We start from the raw sequence: 27,302 nt of genomic DNA, 5'->3' as shown, positions 1-27,302 counted from the left end.
ATGGGGCCCGGAGGAAGAGACTGGGTGGAAAAAGAATACGGATACTATAGATGGTGTGCCTGGCGACGGGAGCCTCAAAGCTGTGATGAGTGAGATAGAATAAAGTAGTGAGATATTATTTAATTTTAAGTTATTTGAATTTAGTTTGAGTTAGTATTTATTTAATATGTTTGTAGTTTGGTTTAAGTCAAGTCGATATGGTTGTTCTGGTAGAATAGTAGGTAGTTCATTAACAATAGTACTGTGTTAAGGCTTTGTTATACTATCTTTTTTCTGTTTTAATGGTGTGCTTGCTTCATAAATGTTTTGTAAAAGATTTTAAAGTTTTCAATAAAAATATTTAAAAAAGCACTATAGCAATAGCATTGGATTCTGTCATGTCAAAAGTCACTGCTGTGTGAGAGCAGTAGTCTTAAATACAGTTTTCTGAGATCAAAGTCATTGCTCTTAGCTTCACTGGGCAATTGGAAATATTGGTGAGAATCTTTGTTTGTATTCACAGGCAATAAGACTTAACTTTGTCTTTCACCTTTATAGATAAAGGAATCACCGTGTTGAAAGAAGAGATGAAATCCGAGATGTGGTTCAAATACTTACCACCATCTATAGTGGATTTTCAGCCATCCCTGCGGACTCTTGCTCATCCAATAAATCGTGACTACTTGAGAGAGACACTTCAGCAATGGATCAACATGTAAGCTAGTGAATTTTATTTGCATGTTATCAAAAACTAAAGAGCAGAAAACCAATAGGATTAGAAAAAACATTTGTATATTAATTGTAACATTTAAAGTAAATTAATAGTAAATCTAAAGAGCACGTAGATTTTTTTCAATCTGAAAGTAAGGCTATTAGGATGTTTTTACTTTTTCCTATTTACTTCATTCCCATTTCCCCTTTTATGTGCTAGTTTCTCCAAGTGGAGTTAAACTATTTGGTTCTGAATATGATCCAAGATTGAACTGCATTTATTTATGAAAGGAAATTGGTGTTTAGCTCATTTCTCTGGATTGATATGACACACATATATGGAGTACATTCAAATTGAAAACTGAGACTTTCCTCCCCTCAACGTCCATTTGATGCACACAATATTGTCCTTTTATCTAACTTGACCCGATGACATCTGACACAAATATGAAGTACATTGCCATTGAATCAAACTCATGTAAACTAAAGCTGTTGTAAGAGAGAAATGTACACAGTATGAAAGTTGCTTGGATAATTTTATTTACAGATACACTTTATTACAATCCGACACTGGTAATTAATGACCTGCTTAGCTGGTTCTTGGTATCTGCTTTAGCACACCTTGGATAAGAGCCTTACTTTGATTATTACAAATTTCTATGATATTGGTGTTATATGTAAATATAAACTGGTGTATGTACAAGTTGATAATGGAATGGTAAGGAGTTTAGAATTTTGCTGCACAGAGCCATCTTAGATCAAGTTTTGCATTATGATAGTCAATACAGAAAAATGTTGCCATTCACTGGTGTTAAGTGCTTCTACAGAAGATAAAGGACAATAAAACAGTACTTTCTAAAAAAAAATCATGTTGGAATTAACTTGAAAACAATCAAATTTGTTACATTTGCCCTTATCAAATTACAAATGAAATTGCCATAATGATGAGAAAGTAAGTAAAGTTGCCATAGCTCTAAACCAAAGGCCTGCTTAGTGACAGATGAGTGGTGATGATTTAACCTGAGGGTTGCCACACCTCAGGCAAGAGGAGAGCTTGAAAAAGTGAGACTTTCATAGTAACCTCAGCGGTAAGGCAATTAAACCGGCGTGCTAGAGTCACTCTACGTTGCAAACCAGTAGTCCTTCAAACGGAGCCAACCAACCCCATGACAATGACTACCCACATACAAACACACTCAAATAACCAACATTACAGACAATGCACATGCACTATGTATTTTATAGTCCAAGAAATATGTCATGCATATCTTCAATTTCTTAGTTTTGTTACATTCATTTCAATGTTTTGTTGTTTTCTGCAAGGTTTTTTCCTACGAAAACAGCGTTTAAACAAACATTGACTGTGGTGAAATGGTGTACAAAATGTTTTGTGTGGGTAAGCACATTTATAAATTACAAAGACACAAATGGTGACACTTAACAGCAAACCAGAGTGGAGGATATCAGTATTGCAGTTTCAAATGCCAATTGTTAACAGAATTACATAAATTAAGATCATGCAAACAGAAGGTAGATTTTAGAAACAAAATGTTTATTCTATATGCTATGTTTAACAATATTTATGTGCAATTAACTTTCTAAGCCTGATCTAAACTTTCACTTTTTTTAATGTATAAAGGTGTAAGGATGATATAAAGATGGGAATTGGGAACCTTCTGATCTATGTGAAAAGTCTGAAGGGTCTTGCTGGAATTCGCGATGCAGTGTGGGAACTTCTAACTAGTGAATCAATAAGTCAGAACTGGGAAACTGTGTGCTACCGGCTATTGGAGAAGCCTTTCTCCTTCTGGGATGACTTCCTTCAGCAGCTGTTCCTTGACAGGTTACAGGTAGGTAATATTCAAGATGTCTCCTATCAAATGCAAACTATCATTATGCTTTTTAGGGGTTTAGGTTCTTTCTCAAATCGAGTCTGAGCAGAAATTATATTGACTGCCTGTATTCACTGAAATTCAGAGTAATGGGAGAAGATCTCATCAAAATTTATAAAATCTTGTCCGTGCTGGATAGTCTCTGTCTGAGCGGGTCTAGAACAAGGGATTGCTTTCTCAAGTTACTGGATATGCCATTCAGTGTTACATAGAGAGGAGCCTGAGAAATTCTTTTTACCACAAGGTTTTGAAGGCCATGTCATTGAATTAAAAAAAAAGATTTCTAGCCAGTAAAGGTATCGGAGTATGGGGAGAGTGGGAGTATGCCGTTGAGGTGGAGGGCCGGTCATGATCCTATTGAATGTCAATGCAGACTCAATGGGCTGAATGTCTGGCTGCTATTATTTTGTAATAATGTTACTGTATTTTCACTGTCCAACTCACTCACGTGCTTTGTTGGCACGTGATAAATGTATGTTTTGATCTGTGGATTTAAGACAGTACAGATCAGCCATTCACGTCTGCATCGATCCTCCCTGGTGCTGTGAGGCAACAGTGCCACTGTGCTGCCTCATTTAGAATAACAAAGAGGTGTTAGGTATCTAAATCATCAAGGGACTGCTCTTCAAATGTTCTGAAGTTAATGAACAAACCTACTTAGTATTTAAAATGGGAGCAACACTCGTTATCTTTATTTCTGCAATGTCACTTTCTTAGACTGCTCCAGATTGTTTGTAGCGTTGGTGTCATACTTGAGATTAGGCTGTGCTTCCAGTCTTGAATCCTCTTCGTGATGACGAACAAGTGCAACCACAACTCTAACATTGACTATTTCTGCTTCAACCCATTCACTGCTGAATGCAGCCAAGCCTCTTCCTTCCAATCCCCAACCTCCTATCGCAAAGTTTTCCCACTCACCCATTATACCTTCCCTTGTATAAAATTTACTTCATCTGTAATTCTGCTGATTGCATCTTTTGGACCAGGGCTTGCTCTTCCCTTACCTCTGTCTGCACTAATCTAAATTGGCTTCCAGTCCTTTCAAGGCTCAAATTTAAAATTCTTTTCTTTGTGCTAAACTTTCATGCATGGGCTGACACCACCCAATCACTTTTTTTCCCCCCCTCCTTTAATGTTGAAACTCTCCTCCAACCGCTGTCTTTCTCAGGTGCTCTTCTTCAGGAACTGCTGTTTTATGAACCCCCTGCCATTGTCTTGTCAGCAGTACCTGTGTCTGCCACATCCAAGTACCATAACCTGGAAATCTGTTTAAATTCTTTGTCTCTTTAACTTTCTGTCTTCTGTGAAGATCACTTGTGAAACCTACATCTTTATCAAGCTTTAGGTGGCTGCTGCGTTATCATCCTTTGGTTTGGTATTCATGTAAGGCTTAAATGTGTAAGTTTGTTTAAAATTATTATAAAAATGCTTAGTGTCAAGTGAGATCAAAATCGAGGAATACTGTAACTTAGTTTGTTAAATTTTATTTTTAAATATAGCATATTAACAAACCGGTCGTGGGTGGTATTGACAATCTTGGTTCTACTAGACATATAATGAAACCTTTTCTTTTTTATAGGCGTTGACAAAAGAAGGTCTGGAATCCATCTCAAACAGTTCCAAGCAGCTCTTAGTTTCAGCTCTGCAGGATCTTCACGTTAAGAACTCCAGTGCTCTTCCTAATAAACCTATTGAGTTTGAGTACAATGTTGCTGCATTTCTTTGGTCAGAGAGCAGTAATGACCTTTTATCAGACACTGCCTGGGTCAGCATCACAAATCGTAGCCAGTTTGTAAAGAGTGGACTCTCCATGAAGGCCCAATCGCTCACACTTTGCGTTCAAAGTTTCTGTTCTGCACTTGACTCCAAATTAAAAGTTAAATTGGATGATTTAATCATGTACCTTCCACCAGATTCTTCTACCATTAAGGACAATTTGAATGACCACTCACCCTCGCAGCCACAGAGTTCAGCATTTGATAGGTATGCTGATACAGCTAAGGTCGAAGAAATGCTGCGGGCACATTGCCTTTCTTGCGTACAATATATCCTGGACTGTGTGAAAGCGGAGCTTAAAACTGCAGAAGAAAGATTACAAAATTGCACATACTCTCCGAATGATTGCAATCTCAATGCTGTTCTTTTCATGGCACGGTTATGTCAATCTATAGGAGAGCTCTGCCCTCACTTAAAACAGTGTATTAGGGGCAGGTCAAGTAGTAATGATCTGCTTGTACGTGAACCCCGTCCTGTCAAGAAGCTGGGCAAGGGTAAGGTACAAGAAGTGAAACCAGCACAGGCCAAGTGGCAGGAAGTAAAGGATCAGCTGTTGCAACAGAGCACTAGTGCTTACAGGATTTGGAATGTTACCGTATCAAAGGTAAGTGACTACATTTACCTTTTTTTTGATAGTGTTTTTGCTTTTATACCATAGAAATCCTTTTAATAAAATAGTTCTTTGAATTGAGATTTTCAAATTTTTGCCCAAAAAGGTAACCAAAGTTTATAAAGACTGGTGGAGAAAGGCAGTGTGTGTACTCCAGTCAGCAGTTGCTTTACTTGTGCAGTGCTCTGATTCTCCCCTCTCACTCCAGTTTAGTCCTGTGCTACTGATATTCAATTGCCTTGTCCTTTGTGTCTTTCTGGACTAGCTCCACTTTGGAGTTGGTTGCAGGACTCAGTTAAAGTTGGGATAAAGAAGTGGTTGCAGCTCTGCACTCTCGGAGGTTTCTATCATTTGTTGCACCACTTCTCTGGGGCTGCATTGTTTAGTTAAGACCATAAGATGTAGGAGCAGAATTAGGCTATTCGGCCCATCAAATCTGCTCCATCCTTCAATCTTGTTTGATAGCTTTCTCAACCTCGTTCTCCTGCCTTCTCCGTGTAACCCTTGATCTCCTTACTAATTAAGAACCTATTGATCTTTGTCTTAAATCCACTCGATGACTTGGCCTCCACAGTCCTCTGCAGCAATGAGCACCATAGGTTAACTACTGTCTAGCTGAAGAAATTCTTCCTTGTCTCAGTTCTAAAGGATTGTCCCTTCACTGTGCAGTTGTGCCCTCTGGAACTGCACATTTCTCATACTACTGGAAATATTTCTCCAAGTCCACTCTATTCAGGCCTCTCATTCTGAAAGTTCCAATCGGATCCCCTCCCTCATCCTTTTAAATGTCATTGAGTACAGATCCAACATCCTCAACTGCTCCTCGTACGACAAGCTCTTCATCATTCTTGTAAACCTTCACTGGACACCGGCCAAGGCCAGCACATCCTTCTTAAGGTATGGGGCCCAAAACTGCTTGCAGTATTCCTAATGTGGTCTGACCAGAGCCATATGTAGCTTCAGCATTTTGTTTCTGCTGTTGTACTCTAGCCCACTTGATATGAATGCTAATATTGCATTTGCCTTCCTAACATCCAATTGAACTGTGTGTTTACCTTGAGAGAACCCTGAGTGAGGACCCCTAAGTCCTTTGTGGTTCAGATATCTGAAACCTTTTGCCATTTAGAAAATAGCATATACTTCTACTCTCAAAGTGCATAGTCTTACCTTTTGTCACATTGTATTCCATCTGTCACTAGTTTGTCCACTCTGCTAACCTGTCCAAGTCCTTCTGCAGCCTCCCCACTTTCTCAACACTCCCTTTCTGTCTACCTATCTTTGTGTCATCTGCAAGCTTAGCAACAATGCCCTCAAATCCTTCATCCAGATCATTAATGTCCGGCATGAATAGTTGTGCTTCCAACACAAACTCCTGTGGAATTCCACTAGCCGCTGTGTGCCATCCTGAAAAAGATCCCTTTATCCTGACTCTCTTGCCTTTTTCCAGTACTAGCCAACCCTCTATCTATGCCAGTACTTTGCCACTCATACCATGGGCTCTTCTTTAGCAACCTCTTGTTCAGCACCTTGGCAGAGGCCTTCTGCAAATCCAAATAGATCATGTCCACTAGCTCTCCTTTGTCTAACATGCTTGTTACCTTCATAAAGAATTCTAACAGATTGTCAAGTGTCAACTCCACAATACCGTCCTTCATGATGGACTGTCAAATCTTACCAATGATCGAGGTTAGGCTACCCAGTCTATAATATCCTGTCTTTTGCCTCCCTCCCTCCTTAAACAGGGCTGCTAAGTTAGCCATCTTTCAGTCCTCTCCAATCCTCCATGTCACTAGTGAATCCTGAAAACCCACCACGAGTGCCCTCTACAATCCTCTGCTATCTCCTTCAGAAGTATGGGAGTATTATGTCTGATCTGAGTGATTTGTCCACATTCAACCCTCTCACCTTCCCCAGCCCATTCTCCTTAATGATGGCCACTACACTTAGCTCTGCCCCCAACTCTCTTGAAGTTCTGGTATGCTGCTATGAAAACTGATGCAACGTGCCTATTTGTGTCCTTTGCCATTTCTTTGTTCCCTCTTATTATTTCTGCAGCCTTGTTTACAGTTGTCCAGTGTCCACCCAGGCCTCTCTTACCTTTCAGATGTCTAAAAATTAAACCCTCACAATCTTTCTCTATATTACAAGCTAGCTTGTTATCATACTGGATCTTCTCCCTCATTATTGCTTTTTTTTTAGCTATCCTGTGCTGGTTTTTAATGGCTTCCTAATCTTCTGACTTGCCACTAATCTTCACTATGTTGTATGCTTTTTCTTTTGCTTTAATGCTGTCCCTGACTTTCCTTGTCAGCCATGAATACCTTATCCTCCCTTTAGTATATTTCATCTTCCTTGGGATGAACTTCTGCTGTGCATCCCCAGAGCCTCCAGCCATTGCTGCTGCACCGTCTTCCTTGCTAGGCACCCCTTCTAATGAACTCTGGCCAGCTCCTTCCTCACGTCTTTGTTACCTTTATTCAAATGTAATACCATTACATTTGATTCCAGTTTCTCCCTGTCAAACTGCAGATTTAAATCAATCATATGACGGTCACTGACCCCATGGGGTTCTTTCACTGTAAGCTCCCTAATCAGGTCAGACTCGTTGCATATTGCCAAATCTTAAATGACCTGTTCTCTAGTGGGCTATACCACGAGGTACTCCAAAAATACATCTTGTAGGCATTCCGCAAATTCCTTTCCTTGCGACCTGCTACCAACCTGATTTTCCCAGTCCACCTGCATATTATTTTAATCGTGCCTTTGTTGCCTTTTACTATCTCTTGGTTTTATTTTCTTCACCCATCCTATTGCTGGGAGGCTTGTAAACAACTCCCATGAGGTTCTTCTCTCCCTTTCGGTTCCTGAACTCTACCCACAGATTCTGCACCTCCTGACTCTACATCACTTCTTGCTGTTGATTTAATTTCATTTCTTACTAACAAGGCAACCCCAGCACCTCTGCCCATCTACCTGTCCTTTCGATAGAATGTGTCCCTTTGATACTGTTTCCTCCTTCCTTCAGCCCAGGCTGCAGTTGGTGATTTTGAATCAAGTGGACCCAGAAAAGTAGATGCAATGGAAGCCTCAGATTGGAGATTGAGTCAAAAGTTCTACAGAGCCCAGGTTAGACCACACTTGGAATATTGTGTTCAGTTCTGATTGCCTCATTGTAGGAAAGTTGTGGAAGCTTTAGAGAGGGTGCAGAGGAGATTTACCAGGATGCTGTCTGGACTGGAGGGCATGTATAATGAAGAAAGGTTGAGGGAGTTAGGGCTTTTTTCATTGGAGTGAAGAAGAATGAGAGGTGACTTGATAGAGGTGTAGAAGATGTTGGGAGGCATAGATAGAATGGATAGCCAGAGACTTTCTCCTATGGAGGAAATGTCTTATCACGAGGATGCATCATTTTAGGATGATTGGAGGCAGGTTTAGGGGAGATGTCAGAGGTACGTGCTTTACACAGAGTGGTGGGTGTGTGGAATGCACTGCCAGCAGTGGCAGTAGTGTCAGATACATTTGGGACTTTAAGCAACGATTGGAGAGGCACATGGAAGATAGTACAGTGAAGGGTGTGTAAGTTAGTCTGATCTTAGAGTAGGATTAAAAGGCCAGCCCAACATTGAGGGCCAAAGGGGCCTGTACTGTTCTGTGTTCTAAAGGTTGGCAATTAGATGTTAACTGGAGGAATGGATTGCATATAGTGCATTTTTTAAAAAAAACTATAAACCATTCTGTTAAATTTATGGTTGTGCAAATCTCAGACAAAAATGGGCAATTTCTTTAGTCTGATTTTAAACAAACATATATATTGGTGGTTTTTATTCACTTTGATCGATTCCACCAGTACCTAATCTTTTGTACTTGTTACCTCGTTGGAGGAAGAGATACTGTTAATTCTTTCTGGAGTCTGTCTGGGCAATTACTCCTCACAGCAGAAAGTGTGTTTTATTGCCCATGGTAACAGATCTGTGACTGTCTTGCTGTGATGGATCTATATTAGAAATATGGTGGCTTTATTGCTGCTGACTTCATTTGGCTTTTATAACATTATAAATCAATTGTGAAGTTCGTGGCTTCACTATATAGATGAACCAGTGATTGCCTTTGGGAGGATTTTTATTTTAAAAAAGCCCTCAAACACTGATCCAGTCACTTCCCATTGCTGAGGAATCTCTGTAATTGAATGCTGCTCGAGAGGAAAAACAAAAGTAGGAAGGTTTCCGCCTTACGGGCTGGCAGCTGCATGCTTTCCTTTTGTTGTATCTTCCATCTTGTTTATCAAAATCATGTTGCAATATAAAAGATAATTTTAACAGGAATATGGGAATTCAAAACTTCCAAACACCTTCATAATGTGTTTTGTTCAAATAATATACCCATCAGCATTTACACAGATAATAAAATTAAGCTTTACATGAAGGAATCCTATTCAAATGATAAAGTTTAATCCTATTTTCTTTTAGGTTACTGAAATTTAAGTCTTGTATCATAATGAAAAAGGTAGTATAATTAGGTGCCTTTTGAGAATCGCAACTTTCAAGACTGTCAAATAATTGAATAATTTATTGAGGTTTGAATACTAAGCACTTCTGAGAGCAATGACAGTATCACTCAAGTGAAACTTTGCTTTCATTTGTGAATGTTGAGTAAGACAAGGAGAAGTTCTGCTGAGTGGTTCAGAATCAGTGTTGTCTTGCAATTGCAGGTCATGCTGCTATGACCCTCGTTTCGTTAATGCAAATGATGAATTGAGGACACTGTTTCTAAAGCATGAACTTTTCAAACATGTTGGCTATAATGCAATTACATCGCCAACGCTTTAAGCACTGTTTCTAAAGTGTGATTTTTTTTTTCAATAATGCGGGTTCGCACAAGAATGCAACCATTGCGTTATTGAAGAACTACCTGTAATGTGCTACGAAAAACATCCGATATCTACAGTCTTCACTTAATATAAAGTGATCAGCATGATTTGACATGGTTTAATAATCATGCAGGAGAATTATTGTACCGAAGAGTTCTGACATATAGGAGTGTTGATTGATTATAGTTCAGCCTGAGCAACGTTTATGAAATAAACTGACTTGAGAGGTGTTAGTGGCTTGGCTGTAAATGTTTACAATAACTGAAGGCCACATACCCTGAATGGGAGGGTTTTAAATACAGGTGTTTGGTTTTATGAAAGCGGTATTCTGTTATTGGATTAGGAATATATTGAGAAGTGTGAAGATTGTAGAATTAACTCGTTTTTAAATAGTGAAATTCTAGAATTATGGGCATGTAATTTAATGTTGCATTTTACAATCATTGTATCAAATGTAACAATCAAAATGCACAAACACCAGTTTACTTTAAGGTTGATGTAACAATGAGTCACTGTCCTTCCTGGTTTTCTTGTTCTTTTTATAACCACTTAAATTTGATTTCTTTCTTTAAGGCTCTTGTTTACCGTTTCACTCGAACGTTGCTCTCTCAAACAGCTGGAGGCATTTTATCTACAGCCACCAACTGGGATGAAATAGAAATTCAGGAGGAAACAGAAGCTGGAAATAGTGTTACATCCAAAATTCGTCTTCCTGTACAGGTTTGTATAATTTTTTTATTTTTCTGTGTTGGAAGTCTTTTTAGATCATTTTTTTTTTCTACATTTAAAACACAGCAGACTTGTAGTTACTTAAGGTCTTCCTTAAAAGTTGCATGTTCTGATTCTTGCTTTTATTTTGATGAACATAGAACAATACAGCACAGAACAGGCCCTTCGGCCCACGATGTTGTGCCGGACATTTGTCCTAGTTTAAGCACCCATCCATGTACCTATACAATTGCCGCTTAAAGGTCGCCAATGATTCTGACTCTGCCACTCCCACAGGCAGCACATTCCATGCCCCCACCACTCTCTGGGTAAAGAACCTACTCCTGACATCTCCCCTATACCTTCCACCCTTCACCGTAAATTTATGTCCCCTTGTAACACTCTGTTGCACCCGGGGAAAAAGTTTCTGACTGTCTACTCTATCTATTCCTCTGATCATCTTACAAACCTCTATCAAGTCACCCCTCATCCTTCGCCATTCCAACGAGAAAAGGCCTAGCACTCTCAACCTATCCTCGTACAACCTATTCTCCATTCCAGGCAACATCCTGGTAAATCTTATTAATTCAGCAGCTCTTACTTTGAGAGCAAGCAAGTAATCATGACACCGAGTGCTCATTAACAGGCTGACATGATGCTGGAAGAATACAAAATGATGGCAGTGACATTGGAATACAAAACTGGTCCAACAACTAGCAATTTTGTGCAGGAGAGCTACAGACAAGAGCCCTCCTCACTATCCACAACTCCACCAATCTTCGTATCGTCTGCAAATTTACTGACCCATCCTTCGACTCCCTCTTCCAAGTCATTAATAAAAATTACAAACAGCAGAGGACCCAGAACTGATCCCTGCGGAACTCCACTTGTAACTGGGCTCCAGGCTGAATATTTACCATCTACCACCACTCTCTGACTTCGACCGGTTAGCCAGTTTTCTATCCAACTGGCCAAATTTCCCTCGATCCCAAGCCTCCTGGCTTTCCGCGTAAGCCTACCATGGGGAACCTTATCAAATGCCTTACTAAAATCCATGTACACTACATCCACTGCTCTACCCTCATCCACATGCTTGGTCACCTCCTCAACGAATTCAATACGACTTGTAAGGCAAGACCTACCCTTAAATGAAGCCTCCATTTAATTTTTCTGATAGCTTTAGCAGTGAGATTGAGATGTTAGTTTGTAAATGTTGACTTCTCTTGTGGCTCGAGATTAATTTGTTTGCTCTCTCTTTCTCTCCCATCTTCCTTTCTTTCTCTCCCAGCTTCCTTCCTTCCCTCCCTCCCTTCCTTCCTTCATTCCTTTTTGTCCCTTCCCTCACAATTTCAAAATTACTTGAGTTTGTTGCCACAGTGGGCCCAGATGTTCTCCATTTTCTAATACTGTTGTTTCTGATCTTCGTCATCCATTGTTCTTTGACTCAACTCAATAGTATTGGAATAAAACATTCATCTTTGTAAAGTTGAGAGAATTTTAACCAATGACACACACTCTTTATTTTGGGTGGTGATTAGGGCTGAGTTTGGAATAATTGCAGAAAGCTGCATGAAGCATGGAATGTTCATTAGTTCACATAATGATCCCTTCTGTTATTTATAGTAAAGTACAACTGTTGCTTGACTGGTGCTGGAATTTGCTGGGCTATTTCTGAGGCAATAAAAGTAGTGCTCAAAGTAATGTGAAACCACAGATGTCTGTAATCTAATCTATCAGTACCATAGATGAACATAAATCCTGACTATATACCATGCAGGACTGAAAGTAAAATTGTATAGATAATTATTACAGTAAGATTGACATTTCAATCTGATTATGAATTCGGCATTACATTTAACAAGGCACCTTTTGCATCTTTTGCTGATTCCAATGCTGGGTGCAAATACGGCCTTGATATGAAGAAGATGGATGATAAATGAGTTATTTTAGGATACATGACATGATTTTTTTTTTTAAACCTTGCTTGAAAACATTCCTTGCTGATGGACAACAGTTCCATTCAGCCTGTTTTTTTTTTCTATCTTCCTTCTGTGAGACTTGATCAGTTCCATTGTGATTTTTTTTAAGTAATCAGAGTTGGAAAAGAAAATGAGGGCATGTGAATGCTTGGTCTTCTAATTCGTTCACCAACGTTTGAATGTTCAGGTCTGTATAGAAAGGTTACTCATGTCCCCATATGTGAGGAGGACTTTCTAACACAGGATATATCCACAGATGAATACAGTTTAAAGGTTGTTATTCTGTACACAGTGTGCAGTTGAGGTCGCTCTGGTATGCAAGACAATGAATTGACTCCACTTTAATGATGTTGCCATAAAAACCTATGGAAAAAATATAAACTTCATTAAATCGAATCTAACTGGGTTTTTAAAGTATTACTAGTTCATAATTATGGTTATAAACTCATTGTTTTGGAGAAAAGCTGATTTTATACTTGTTATATTCCTTCGTAATAACTTTTAACGTTACATTATTCAAAATTTTCAGTTTTTAAAATCTGACCTTAATCCAATCATTTATTTCACTATTTGAAAATGTAAATTAAAAGTGATGGATTGTCAATGTATTTTAACTGCCCCCCCCACTCCCCTTTTTACTTTCTGAAAGAATATTGGTGTTTAAATGTGACTGCTTATTCCATGCTGACTTCCCAGCTGTTAACTGCTTGAAGGTACCTTTGGTGATCTAAGCTGCCATTGAGAAAATGAACTCCCCTGAAATTGATGGATCTTGATGTGGTTAGTTTACTTTGATTTGGCAGCATTGATTAAACTAAAGTAGTAATCTGGCTTGATTTTTTTGCCATATCCTTAACAATCTTATCCATGTTTTATGATTACTTGCCTCCTAATCTGGATGCATGTTCAAAATTCAATCTGTATTCTGGCTCTATACCTCACCATCCTTTTGGCTTTGTTGACTGTTCAATGTTAATAGGACATAGTTAACATCAAGTCTGTTCAGATTCCTAGTTTATTTCCACTTGTGAGATGCATACCTATTTGTGAGATGCATTTCATCCATATTTATTTGTGAGATATGCGCATTGTATTTTTCCTTTCTACGTGCAAGATTCCATAGTTGTCTACATTAAGTGATTTACCTTTGTTTTGCCTATATGTATATTTCATGTTTTATTTACTGAGCTCTTGCCTCCAGTTGCACTGCTCCAACTGATTTGTATTCAGGTTGGCATAAACAGCAATTCAGTCTTGGTGGATTTGCCTCCAGCTGCTGGAAGTAAAGATCAGTGTCTTAAGCTACAGTACCACTCAATCTCTCTATTGGAACACCATTTTTAAAATTCAGATTATATCAAAGAATTGTGATTTATTTTGACATTTGTGTCTATGTTTCCAAGTACTTCATAAGTGCTGCTGAGCTTTTAATGAAAATTTCAGCTGTTGCAAGTGTTATCTAAAGGAACTGAATTAATTATAACTGATATGACAGTATTGTTAAGACACCTCAGATCAGACTACTGTTATTCAAATTAACTTCACTTCCTCCTAACAACCTAAGTAACTTCTCTGAGCCACTTTCCTCAATGATAAAACTGCTCCAAGTAATAATTGTTTTCTGAAAGCTTATTTGGAAAGTTTATTCTAAATAATCTGTCAAAACGACAGTTCTTTGCAGTTTGTTTTTTTGTGTAAAATTGCAAACTATATCTAAATGTTATTTCCTTTGTTCTATTTTAAATAAATGTGCTGAGAGGTGAGAAGTGAACATTTTTGGTTAGCAGGTTCACTTTGCCAATAATTATTATACCACATGGGATGTTGATTATGTTCAGTAATTGAATTTTTTAAGAACAGCTGATTATTATTCTGTTACTTAATTAGCTTTGTGTCTTTGGTTTTTGTTTGACAGCCATCTTGGTATGTACAGTCGCTGCTTTTTGAGTTATGCCAAGAAGTAAACCGAGTTGGAGGTCATGCTCTTCCTAAGATCACGCTTCAGGAGTTGCTGAAGACTTGTTTGCATGAGGTCCTTACTGGTTATGAAATGTTATGTTCTGCAAAATTAGATAAGGTGTGTACTTTTTCAAAAAAAAACTTCACAGGCCATTGTTGGTATTGTTGTATTTCATATTTTAACTGCAGTGCGACCTACAGAGTATTTGGGCAAAATCCTAAGAGGTAAAATGCACTTCATTTGAGATTTGCAATTGCTAACTTTTTGAACTCCAGTATGTGTTGTTGTCTGTAATTCCTTTTTTGTCCATCCTTTGCTTTTTATTCAGATTTATTGAGTCACCCCTGGCCAACTGTGGAGTTTACACATTCTCCCTGTGTCTGCATGGATTTCCTCCCACAGTCCAAAGATGTGCAGGTTAGGTGCATTGGCCTAAATTGCCCCATAGTGTCCAGGGATGTGTGGGTTAGACAGATTAGCATGGGAAATGCAGATTTACAGGGATAGGATAGGATAGTGGGCTGGGTGGGATGCTCTTCAGTGGGGTCACTGTGGACTTGATGGGTGGAATAGCCTGTTTTGACACTAGTGACTCTGTGAGTAAACATGAAGAATTGGGTGCCTTCCCTTTGGTACAGGAAACAGTCAAATCCTCATTTATTAATTGAAAAAAACTACAGAGTAGCTTTAATTTCAGTATGATAGTGGAGCATACTTTCCTTCTGTCGTTATTGCCCGGGGGTTGAATGTGTAGCCATTCTTGCTCAACACCGATTATGTTCACAATGGTGATATCAATTCTCACCTTAACTTGCAGTATGTTTTATATTTGATTAGTTACCAATGTCTCTGTAATCCTTTAGATAAACAAAACTATTAATCACACAGGCTCAGATTAATGCTCGGAGATATGGGTTCAAATTCCACCTTTTCAAATTGGTGGAATTTTAAATTCAATTAATAAGATTTAGAGTGGAAATAATCTTAAAAAATCATCAGTTAAGTTATCCTTTCTAAAAAAAATCTGATGCATGCATGTCCTTTAGAGATGGAAATCTGCTATCCTAACCCAGTCTGACCACTGTGGCTAGCACACAGTTGACTAGTAGCTGCCCTCTGAAATTAATTAACAAGCGACCCAGTTCATGGACAGTTAGGGAGGGCCAGTCTCCTTGTCAGCAACATCCATATCCCATGAAAATATATTTAAAAACAGGCTATTTTTACTTTGCTGATCATGCATCCACACAACTAATCATTGTCTTTTTTGTGTCATTTAAATTCAAAAATAAGCATTTGTAATGTTGACCATTTTTCTACTGGTATTATTTTTGGTAAAGTCAGATCAGTGGTGTGGGAGCAACTCTGAAGAGAAATATTCAGTAATTTACTGCAACAAAAGATTATACTAATGATACTTTAAATGCCATCTGAAATAACTCCACAGTGGCCAGTATCCTGTCACCAAGTCACCGTTTATTTAGACGGGGAGAGTTCTTCACTCTGATCCGCCTCCTTCAGAGCCAGCTGTCAGAGTGAACAGAACCTCTAACACTCCAGATTAACAGCCCCAGTCAGGGGACTCTTCTGTGCGGACAATCTGGCCGACCTTGTTACAATCACAACACCACCCTACTAATCTCCAATTTATATGATAAAGTATATAACCTGATGCAGAATCAGAATATCTTAAACTCCCTACTGATGTTGTGCTTCTTTTTCTCTAAACCTGTGTCCAGTCCACTCCAGGCCCCTCAAAATGTATGAATCATGCTCAAAAGTGTATTGAAGGGATCTGGGCGTGGTTACTAGATATTGCAGTGAGGTTTTGATTCTCCAGACCTATTGCTGTGAATGTACAAAACTTGGCCTGTATTCCTAAAAGTAGAAACTGACTAATTTTTATACACAATTCAGACTCTACATTTCCTCAGACCAGAGAGTCAATTAATGTTCTTCAATAAGAAAGAGAAATGTCAAATTAAGTTTGCACTGAAATGCAAAAGTAGATTGAATCATTTGATTGGCTCCTCCTTCAGTATTTTAGGAGGCTACTGCAATCGTTATATATTTAGGCAATAATTTTGTGCCTTTCCCCACAGCACTTGTCTCAGTTAGTTACTTTGCCTTTCCATCTGTTTCTTTAGTCAAGAAAATGACTTATAAAATGCAATATACTTTTGTGAACCTTTTTACAACCCCAAATAATCGTTTTTTTGTTTGATTTACAGTAAGGTGAATGTTATTTCAAAATTGCTAGTTCCTGCTTACACCTACAGATCCTGCTTACTTTGGCAGCACTGACTCACTTTCTCCAAATACTATTGGATCTTTGGGTATTTCAAAGATCCTAAAGTCAATAATGTGTTGTTCATGGGTCATTGACAACATTGGCAGGGTCTGGATCAAGAGAGAAATTTGAGGCTTTTTTATTATTGTTTTAACTTCTCTTTCAGGTGTTGGTTGTTTCACATTTATTTTTTGTTCAAATGGGTAGGCTGGTGACCTCTGACAAAATTGCAATACTCAAATAATAAATAAATTATTGCTTGATATCTTTCATTTGGAGAAAAATGGGCATCCTTCTACCTATGAGAGGTGACAGGTATACAACCTTAAAACTTTTAAATGAGATTCTCTACTGCATTTCTTTAAATGAGTGAGCCAACCAGTCCTAAAAATAGAAAGTCTGCTGCCAGCACAGCATGTCCTTTGCATGTAGCGTAGGATGATCTGCTCTGTTACAAGGCTGGTGACAGCTTTGGACCACCTGTAACCACATTTTGTGGTAGTGGCAAAGTTCTACCCACAGCTGGTTCAACATGTGTATTGGTTGTCAGTTTGGGATTTACATTTGCCTTACTCTATTTAATACTGAAGGCTTTTGTGAATTTTTTGATAGCATCCTTGAATTGGAGCTTTGGGTGTCATATTGGTCATTTGGTACAGGCTAATTCTCCAATAGCATAAACTTGGGATGTAAACATTTTCCATCCTGTGCTCATGAGCAAGCCACTAAGAACCTTCTTTCTTTGATTAATCTAATATGCTTGTCAGCTTTTTGCCATAGAAGGGGGTGCTTTATCTTGTCACGTGATGTCAGGGATGCAAAACAAATGCTGGTTGCGAGCATTTTCTCTTAACACGTGTGGGTTGTCCAGACTCCTCAGCCTTACTGCAGTATTGTGAGAGTACAGGCTTGCTATAGGAGCTTCTTGCTCCTGTGGATCAGGTTTGTTGCTTTGCCTTTTTTTTCATTGGCCAGAATTGGTGGCTGCCTTTCTGATTAGTGTGTTAAACTTTTTGCTTTTAGAAAAAAAAGCTGCCCTATCACCATAGGTCCAAGGTAGTAACTTTGAACAGCTCTGATATATGTTATAAATTTAGGGAATCATTCGAACTCTGCCATCTTCACTGAAGATTTATAGAGTTTGTAGTAAATGCACTGTAGTTAAAGATCAGAACTTAGAGTCATAGAGATGTACAGCATTGAAACAGACCCTTCAGTCCAACCCATCCATGCCGACCAGATATCCCAACCCAATCTAGTCCCACCTGCCAGCACCTGGCCCATTTCCCTCCAAATCCTTCCTATTCATATACCCATCCAGTTGCCTTTTAAATGTTGTACCAGCTTCTACCACTTCCTCTGGCAGCTCATTCCATACACGTACCCCCTCTGTGTGAAAAAGTTGCCCCGTAGGTCTCTTTTACATCTTTCCCCTCTCACTCTAAACTTATGCCCTCTAGTTCTGGACTCCCTGACCCCAAGGAAAAGACTTTGTCTATTTATCCTATCCACGTCCCTCGTGATTTTGTAAACCTCTATAAGGTCACCCCTCAACCTCCGACACTCCAGGGAAAACAGCCCTAGCCTGTTCAGCCTCTCCCTATAGCTCAAATCCTCCAACCCTGGCAACATCCTTGTAAATCTTTTCTGAACCCTGTCAAATTTCACAACATCTTTCCGATAGGAAGGAGAAATACTCTCTTTTCTTTCTACTCATAAACATCATAAATGAAGCATTATTGAACTAACTTTCTTGGAATGTATTTGCTAAATATAGCACTCATGTTTTGCTCCTCTTCAATTTATGTTCTGTTTCAGAGTGATTCTGCATTCCCTTTAACCCAGAATAGAGCTCTGCAGCTGCTTTTTGATCTTCGGTATCTTGGTTCAATTTTAACTTCCAGAAATGAAGAGGTAAAAAGCAGTAGGATCCAGCAGGACCCAAGGTACTGAATCTCTTTTTAAGCAGCAAAGTTATTCTATTTAATATTCTTACTTCTATGTACTTGTAATATTGGAGAATTCAAGTATAAACGTTGATATTATTCTTTATTTTCTGAATCAGGGTTCAGAAAGTGGCAGACACATTGGAAAGCTATATTGATCCATTTGATTTGGACGTTTTCACTCCACACCTTAACAATAATCTGAACAAACTTTCGCAAAGAACCTCAGTAAGTAGAGAGAATAAATTTGTCTTTGTCTTTTTCAAATTTGAACCTTGGCTGTACTATTGGATCAATTTCTTAATTAAACCGATTGGATGAGTGTACGTGAGGAAGGGTGAGTTCATTGTTATGCCAGTGCCGTAGTTTATGTTTGATTGGTCCCAAAACCACAAAGTTGGCTGTATGATAAAGAAATGGAGTTACATGCTTTTGTTTCCCTTCTGAGTTACAGTATAGAAAGTAGAATTAAAATACATATTTTACCAGAAAATATACTTGGATGCTATTATAAGTGAAAAGGCTATTGTAATTGCTCATTTAGCTTCTTCAAGTTTTGCGCTATATTTAACACTGTCTGATTGAAATTTTGCAATGTTATTATTTATACTCTACCACTACTCATTTTCTGAGAGAGACTCTGGACAAGGCTGGGACTTTGTTCCCTGCAGTGTAGAAACCTGAGGGGTCACCTTGTGGAGATTTGTAAAATCATGGGAAGCATAGAAAAGGTAAATAGTCTAGTTTAGGGGAGGTCAAAACTAAAGAGCATAGGTTCATGGTGAGAGGGGAAAAGTTTGAAAGGGACCTGAGGGGCTATTTTCACAGAAGGTGGTGTGTTTATGGAATGAGTTGCCAGCAGAAGTGGTAGAGACAAGTGCAAATACAACATTTAAAAGACACTTGGACAGCTATATAAATAGGTAAAAATAAGGACTGCAGATGCTGGAAACCAGAGTCTAGATTAGAGTGCTGCTGGAAAAGCACAGTAGGTCAGGCAACATCCGAGGAGCAGGAAAATCAACATTTCGGGCAAAAGCCCGTCATCAGGAATAGAGGCAGGGTGCCTGCAGAGTGTAGAGATAAATGAGAGGGGGTTGGGAGTGGGGAGAAAGTAGCAGAGAGTACAATAGGTGAATGGGGGTGGGGATGGAGGTAATAGGTCAGAGAGGAGGGTCAAATTGGAAAGGTTTAGAGGGATATGGGCAAATGTAGGTAAGTGGGACTGGTTCAGTTTAGGAAACCCAGTTGGTGTGGACAAATTGGACCAAAGGGTCTGTTTCCATGTTGTATGACTCTCAAACGTAGTTGTTGATTATACGACTGTATATCAAATCTTACTTCTGCATCACCCCCATCTCACTGATTGAAGTTGGCTACTTGTTCTTCAGTATATTAAGGGTCCTCTTAGATCCCTAATTGCAGAAAATCTTTTATTGGCAAGAAGTGTTTTCCCAGAATTGAATACCCGAGTTCTGCAACCATGTCAGGCTTTGAAATATAAAACTTTCCAAAGCAGTGTTCTGATGCATCAAAATTTCTCAGTGACATCGCATGCCTGACATAAAGCTATTATATTGATGTGGAAATATACTGTGTAAATAGACATTTTTCTGTTCTTTAGGTGTTGTTTGGGTTATTAACCGGCACAGAGAAACAATACACCAATAGAAGTGCACCATTTAATTCCCATGAGCCTCATAACATCTTACCACTGGCTTCTAGTCAGATCAGGTAAATGAATTCTCACTGCATTTGTGCAGCATGGTTAAATGGGTTTTTTGTGGATGTTCTCTGCCGAGAATTGGAATAAAGTTTAAGCTTAATATTTTATATGGTTGGTCTGCTTTCTATCCACACGGCTAAAAGGTGAAACTATATTGCTGTATATAAGAGTATCAATTTACTTTGACAGTAATAGTTGAACAATTTGGAAGTTAGAAGACCTCTGCCCTGAAGAATTGCTGATTAGATTTTGTTTGATAGCACATCTGTCAAATGCTTTGGGATATTTTGCATTGTTAAACGTGCCACGTAAATGCAAGATCTTTGTCTAACTCAATTTTGCTTGATTTTTAAAATTTATTTTTCAGCACTACACAGACATCATATTGATCATTTATGGTACAAACTGAAGTTCTCAAATTAAATCGTCCTGACACATGAGAAAAGTGCTCCTTTTTAAAGTGGTCCAGTAGGATAAAAACATGAATGTTTGATGAATAATGCTGCTTGTACACATAGACTACTGGGTTTCTCGTTTACATTGTGGTTTTGTTGAGAAATTCTATCCCCTATGTGCCTGCTTCCAACTGACTTTGGTAAAAGTGAAATATATAGCTGAAACAAAAAAAACCTCTTCCTGCTTTGACAGCAAACTCATTGGCATGCCAGCAATTCGGTTAAGTTAATGCATATTAATTTTCTCACTTGCTCTGATCAATAATCATTTGTAGAGGTTAACTAATCTGTAACACAGATTTCAATACTGTAAACCTTTGTTTCCAGATTTGGCTTGTTACCACTTAGTATGGCAAGTTCACGGAAGCCTAAATCAGCTGTTCAGGGAAATGAAGCTAAGAATCAGGTCAGTTTTTAATTTTGTTTCTTTTGATATTATATGTTATTTATAAATATACATAAAAGTGTACATGTAGACTTGTGGTTCAAAGTATTACTCTACGTTCTCACTTTTCTAAAATATGTTTGAATGCCTCTTTGAGGTTTGTTTGTGTTTAGTAGCTTGACCTGCTTTTCACCAAAAGGATAACAAGCTGTTATTCTAACAAATTCTTAGCATTCTTCCATCTTGGAAGATGATGGTTTTCCCCCTGATGTTTAACTCCTTTAACCATGGCATGGTGTGGAGCTCAGGAGCTGCATTTTGTCAAGGCAGACTCTGCCAGATTGTTTGCAGATACAGACAGTTTGGCCAAGAAGGTGCAGGATTTGCTCACCTCTATTTCCCAGGGTCCTCTTGTCTACCTGAGCTTTCTGACCTGAAGCTTTGGCAAAGCGTGTATTGTCTTCAGCATCAAATGACAGATTGCTGATTGGAGATCCTAGATATGTGAAACTGTACTGTCAACAACTGTCGTAATGTCAGTGTTGATTTGGTAGTAAGTACAGGCATAGAGATTTTGATTTGTCCATTGTCATGAGGAAATGTCACGATTTATGATGCTGCCTGACCATATTGTTATGGGCGGTAACAAACCCCTTCAAAATATGTTTAGAAGATAGCCTAGATCCTTATCTAAAGGTAAATGTAAAATATTGTGATCCAGAAGCAATTGGATTGGTCAAACTACCAGATTTAAAGCAGAACACACTTCATCCACTATAGTTAAAACACAACAGAAGAAAGAAAGAATTGGAATAACTTAATCCTATGGGAAAATTTAACAGAATAATGGAAGTAGTAGCTATTACTAATTATTTAATTCAATATAGATACATCCTTGACAAAAGGCAAATTCAGAAGACAGATTGTTTCTCGTGTAATTCCCACTGCAGAAGGAGAAATCCCAGCTTTTGGCTGTAACTGAGAGGGCAAAAATAGCTTCTGCTTCTTTCAAGACAAAACCAGCAACTGCTAAAAACTAAAACTGAGAGTGTGTGACTGCACCCATTCAGACTGCTATTGTTCCAACTTTTTAAAAACCCCAATGTCTCACAAGCTGTTTACTCCAGTGCTCATGACCTCTGTCTTAAAACCTCTCTTGAATTTTAAAAAAAAGGACAAAATAACATCTTAAAGCCATAGTATTTTCACAATGTACTGATGTTTAAATTGATATTCAGAAAAAGTGGCAAACCATTTTCTGTACATACCAGACACTGGTTTATTGGCAAAGTGTGTCATATTAATGGATGCAAACTTTGGCTCTTCTCTTGTTGAGCTTAAGAAGTGGACAATTTTGATTACTAAATTGTTATGTATTTATTTTTATTGTTCATCCTACACTACACAGCCTTACAAATATGACAGTTAAGTAAAAATTACACTTTGTAAAGTGAATGTTCTTTAATTTAACGCCTTTTTGTAAATTCAGTTTCAGTTGACATGTTAAGCTGTCACAGCTGCAACCTTTTTGAAGCTTCATTGGGTATTTAATTATCCTGTGTGCAGTGTACTTGGCTTTGCATTGCAGCTTCAGTAACTATACAGTAGTCAGTATTATGATCAGGTAACAATCAATGGCAGTGTATTTGTGGTGAGTGATTGCATAGCATTAGTATGAAGCTGTAAAAATAAAAGCCTGTTCAGAGTAAATTTGCTAAATCAAAACTATATCATACTTTGAATTAATTTTTCTTTGAAATTAACTAAGAAATCTAATTTCTTCCAGTCAACCAAAGTATAAGTTTCAATAATTTTAAATCCAGAGATTCCTGTTTCTTTAATAGACGAACATTGAGTTTTCAGCTAAAACCTGAACAAGAAGTGAACGTAATATTTCAAGTAACAGGACTAATTCCCTTGCTATAGCAATAATCCTGAATTGCTTATTTAAACTGTTAAATGTTGTTTCGAAACAGGTTCTGCTTGCTATTTGTTCTTTCACCTAATTTTCACTTATTATATTTTTTCTTCTTCTATCATTTCTAAAAAAATTCTAGTCATTTCCTAACCTGAGAACTCTTATCTCTATATCATTTTTATTTATCTTGGTTTCCACAATGTGTTTGGGTAGGTTGGAGAAAGATGATCCCAATATTTTCTAATGTAGAAAACTGTCACCGAGCCTGATTTTATTGATCTCTTTTAATCCTCGATTAGCTGTGCAGATGTAATGATTGTCAAAAACCTTCTTCAAAATTAAATCAGAGGCTACACCAAATTGGACAAAAACATATAAATATTTTGTCTTAGCTTATTATTCGATTCCACGAACACAATTTAGAGTTGAGAAACACAAGTCCCATGGATTTAAATGCAATCTAATTATTCTGCCATGCATAATAAATCCAAGAAAATACCATTCAATCTGACAGTTAGCTATGAGCATAATAAAGGTATCATAAACTGAGCTTTAAGAGGCTTTTTCATTTTTGGACAAACTGAAGGCTATGTTCTGCTAAATTTAAATGCACTGGTGTTGTAGTTACCTGACTATAATAATGTAACCTTGGTGATGTTTCTCTGCTACTTGTTTAGTACTATTTTAGTGTGTATCAATTGAGCTCTTTAGCTGAATTCGTGAATAATTAACTGATACTGCAAGGTTAACTTGTTGTCATCAATTGATTACTCATATGTTTCATAGAATTAGGCTCAGTGCAAGGAGCCATTTTTTTTCTCTTTCTCTTGAAGGCATTGAGACTTTAATATTTGTCGGTGATTGAGTGTGCTAAATCCTTTGAAGAGTGAATTTGTAACTAGTTTACAAATTGCATGTCTCTTATGCAGCATTGAATATAAAAACAAAGAAACATCTGGTATTGAGTGCCAAAAATCATATTTCAGGAACCACAAAACTACTGCTTTTATCATAAAGTTGACATTCAGTTGAACATTCTGGTGTAAAATATTTCCCTAGTATGATCTTCACTGTACAGTCTAGATGTTTCTGATCTAAATTAATTAGTTTAATTTACACATGTGGGAAAGATGTACTAGAGTGTATTTGTTCTTTTAAAAGTTTCTGTTGGCTGCTATTTTGCCAAGTTTGTTTCAGTGCATGCGAGAGGTATGAAAGTGATTTCAAACTGAAAACAAACAAGAATCCGTATTGATATCACGCAAAACTATTCTATCAAAGCATGTTGTTTGTGGGGAAATCCATTCAGCTGTTGGCTGTGCAATGGGAAGATGTTAGACGAGAACATAAGAACTAGGAGCTGAGTAGACGATTCACTCCCAGGGGGTTGCTCTGCCATTTAATATGATCATGGCTAATCTTACCTCTGCCTCAACTGTACTTACCTACTTGCGCTTCATAACCCTTCAATCCATTATTAATTAAAAAGCTGACTATGGTCCTTCTTAAAATTGCTCAATGAACTGGAATCTTCCACGTTCTGGAGTAGAGAATTTCGGAGATTCACAACGCTTTTGAGAGAAGTAATTTCTTCTCATCTTTATTTTAAATCTACAGTCCTTTAGCCTGAAGCTATAGCCTCTTTCTCTAGATTATCCCTCATGAGGAAATACCTTTCTACATCTCCTTGATCAATCCCTTTGGAACTTTTATATCTCAATTCGATCTCCCCTTATTCTTCTGAACTTGAATGAACAGTTTAGGCATATGCGCTCGCTCTCTCTTCATAAGGCTTTATCCCTGCAATCAATCCAGTGAGCCTTGGTAAGGGCTATACTAAGTTCAAATCTTCTTAATGCTATCAGTTCTCTGAGATGAGAATGAGCCCTCTCAATATTGTGCATTCCTAATTATATCTGCTACTGAAGTTGGGTTGAGGTACTCTTTTCACCTAGTATGCCTGTAGATAGCATATCTCAAAAAGAGGGACAGATTTAAACAAAATTTGGTATTCACTCTGATTCATATCCTGGAATTTATTAAAGGATCTGTTAATTTTTAAAATAAAAATGTTGCTTGCTTTATAATGTTATGGCTTGTCTCAGCTGCTATAATGGAATTTGTTACAGTTGTTAAAATGCGAGCAAAGGTTCTAGATCATGTTTTCTGTGGATTGGCCTGACTCATCCTCGATGAGATGGAACTCGTTTGTTTAAAAGATTTTCTTTGTCTAATTCCAATGCATCAACCAGGCAGGGAATAGCCTCATGAAAATGCTGTGTAATTAATATAATGCTAGTTAGTTAATGCAGCGTAGGTAACTATTACACTCTTTTGAGTGCCCCATTAACTTGTTATTCTTACTACTGAACTCGTGATGCACACAAGACAAGTAGAATGTGTTTATGATGTGAACTGTTAACTAACACAGTCGCAATTTTGATTAATTGAATGATTTTTGTCACAACAGATTACTTCATATTTGTTTCCAGTGTGGTATACCCCGATAAGTTATTCTTGCACTGTTGAAAAAGGGAGCACATTATGTGGCTATTACTGTTACAAATTCTGTGTGTCTCACTTTTTGTGGACTTGCTAGGAAGGAGAGGATGTTGGGGAAATTAATTTGAACTTGTTGAGTGACAATAAATCCCAACATAGGAAAGAGTTTGGTTCCAAAGATGAGCTATTCTCTGTTCAGTACCCTGAGCCAATGGAAATTTTAGTTGGAGCCAAAACTAGTCCCAGAGATCTAGTTTGCTCTGCCGGATGAACAGCTGTGTAGCTGACCAGAACTAATCTGAAGTTATTAGTACTTGAAGTCTTTCACTCTCGCGTTCTGGAAATGATATACTTTTGTTGCAATTAATAGAAGGAACTGTCTCGTTGATGTCATCTGTTTATTTCCATGATTTATATTATGAAATGATGGTACTGAATCGTGACAAATCAACTTCTGATTTGCAAATTAGTGACATTACATTACTTAATCTTCTGATTCACAAAGGAAAGTGTGCGTAGGATATTGAGTTTTGAAACATACAAGCCATTTGAACTTGAAACAAATCATTTGTAGTTTACAGATAAGTCTGAGATGAGTCTGCATCCTTTCTGCAAGGATAAAAAGGGAGTACGTTGGAAATGCTGAATTTCTTCTTTGGTTGTTGGCGACTGAGGAGTGAGGGTGGATGGTTGAATATTCATGCAGTTGCTAATTGAGCTACTTGATTTGATAAGGAGGCCATGATGTTCTTCATGGATTTATAAATTTATAATTATTATAACTACATTGTTGCTTAGCTGCAAATAACCTAACAGCTCTGCTATGTTGCTATAATGTGCATGTTGAACTGTAAATATATCCAGGTTATACTGCTGAAACCTCTTTGTCTTTTATGATACAGATTCTTCCCTCGTCTGTCATAGAAGATGCAAGTCAGGGGCCCGGCTCCTTATTCCGACAATTGGCAGCTTTTCAAGATGATGATGTCTCATCGACGTCTTCATCATCCCTCTTTAAACTAGGATGGCTTTCAAGTATGACAAAGTGATGATGCCTATTATTAAAACTAGAAGTAATGCACTAAGTGTGATGATACAAATTAATAAATATAAAAATTTCATCTACCATCTAATGTAAATATTATTTTGTATTTCAGAAATACTAAAGTATTTCTAACCATGGACAGCTGCTTTAACTTATCATCAGTTGCCATTATTGGGATTTTGTTTTGTAGAAAATACATCAGTATCATATGGCTCACAGAATGTTAACTTGGATCTTTATTGACATGAAATATGGATGAATTCATAATGACATTGAATTGGTTAACCAGGTTGGTAATATGAGCATGTCTCTGGAGTATAGGAGCAACATTTAATGAATGAATTCTTCAGCTGTTCATACATGCAGCCATTCTCTCTTTCAACGTGCAACTTTTGTCAGTGTGTCCCCACCAAAAAACAAATATCTATGTCATTAGCACTTGTGGTCCTATTTTGATTGAATGCAAATGATATTTCTGAATGTTTACATCTTCCAAATAAAATGGAGCTCAGCGAAAGATATTCTCCTCTTTTTTGCAAAATCTTGAGACGTT

The 27,302-nt window shown here is 37.8% G+C and overlaps 1 protein-coding gene across 1 annotated transcript; it reads left to right on the top strand.

Annotated features, from left to right (window-relative positions):
- Window positions 1–27,302, top strand: LOC122562352 (conserved oligomeric Golgi complex subunit 1-like). The gene is made up of 11 exons (XM_043715228.1): window positions 1–82; window positions 538–694; window positions 2,330–2,540; window positions 4,162–4,962; window positions 10,409–10,555; window positions 14,438–14,599; window positions 18,591–18,718; window positions 18,838–18,946; window positions 20,343–20,452; window positions 21,227–21,305; window positions 26,607–27,302. The coding sequence occupies exons 1-11, from the start codon at window positions 1–3 to the stop codon at window positions 26,751–26,753; spliced, it is 2,133 nt and encodes a 710-aa protein (XP_043571163.1). The 3' UTR covers window positions 26,754–27,302.

The sequence above is a fragment of the Chiloscyllium plagiosum genome, chromosome 24, assembly GCF_004010195.1.
Source record: "Chiloscyllium plagiosum isolate BGI_BamShark_2017 chromosome 24, ASM401019v2, whole genome shotgun sequence".
Lineage (NCBI taxonomy): Eukaryota > Metazoa > Chordata > Chondrichthyes > Orectolobiformes > Hemiscylliidae > Chiloscyllium > Chiloscyllium plagiosum.
Note: the sequence above shows the minus strand (reverse complement) of the source record. Positions and strands in the feature narration are given on the sequence as shown.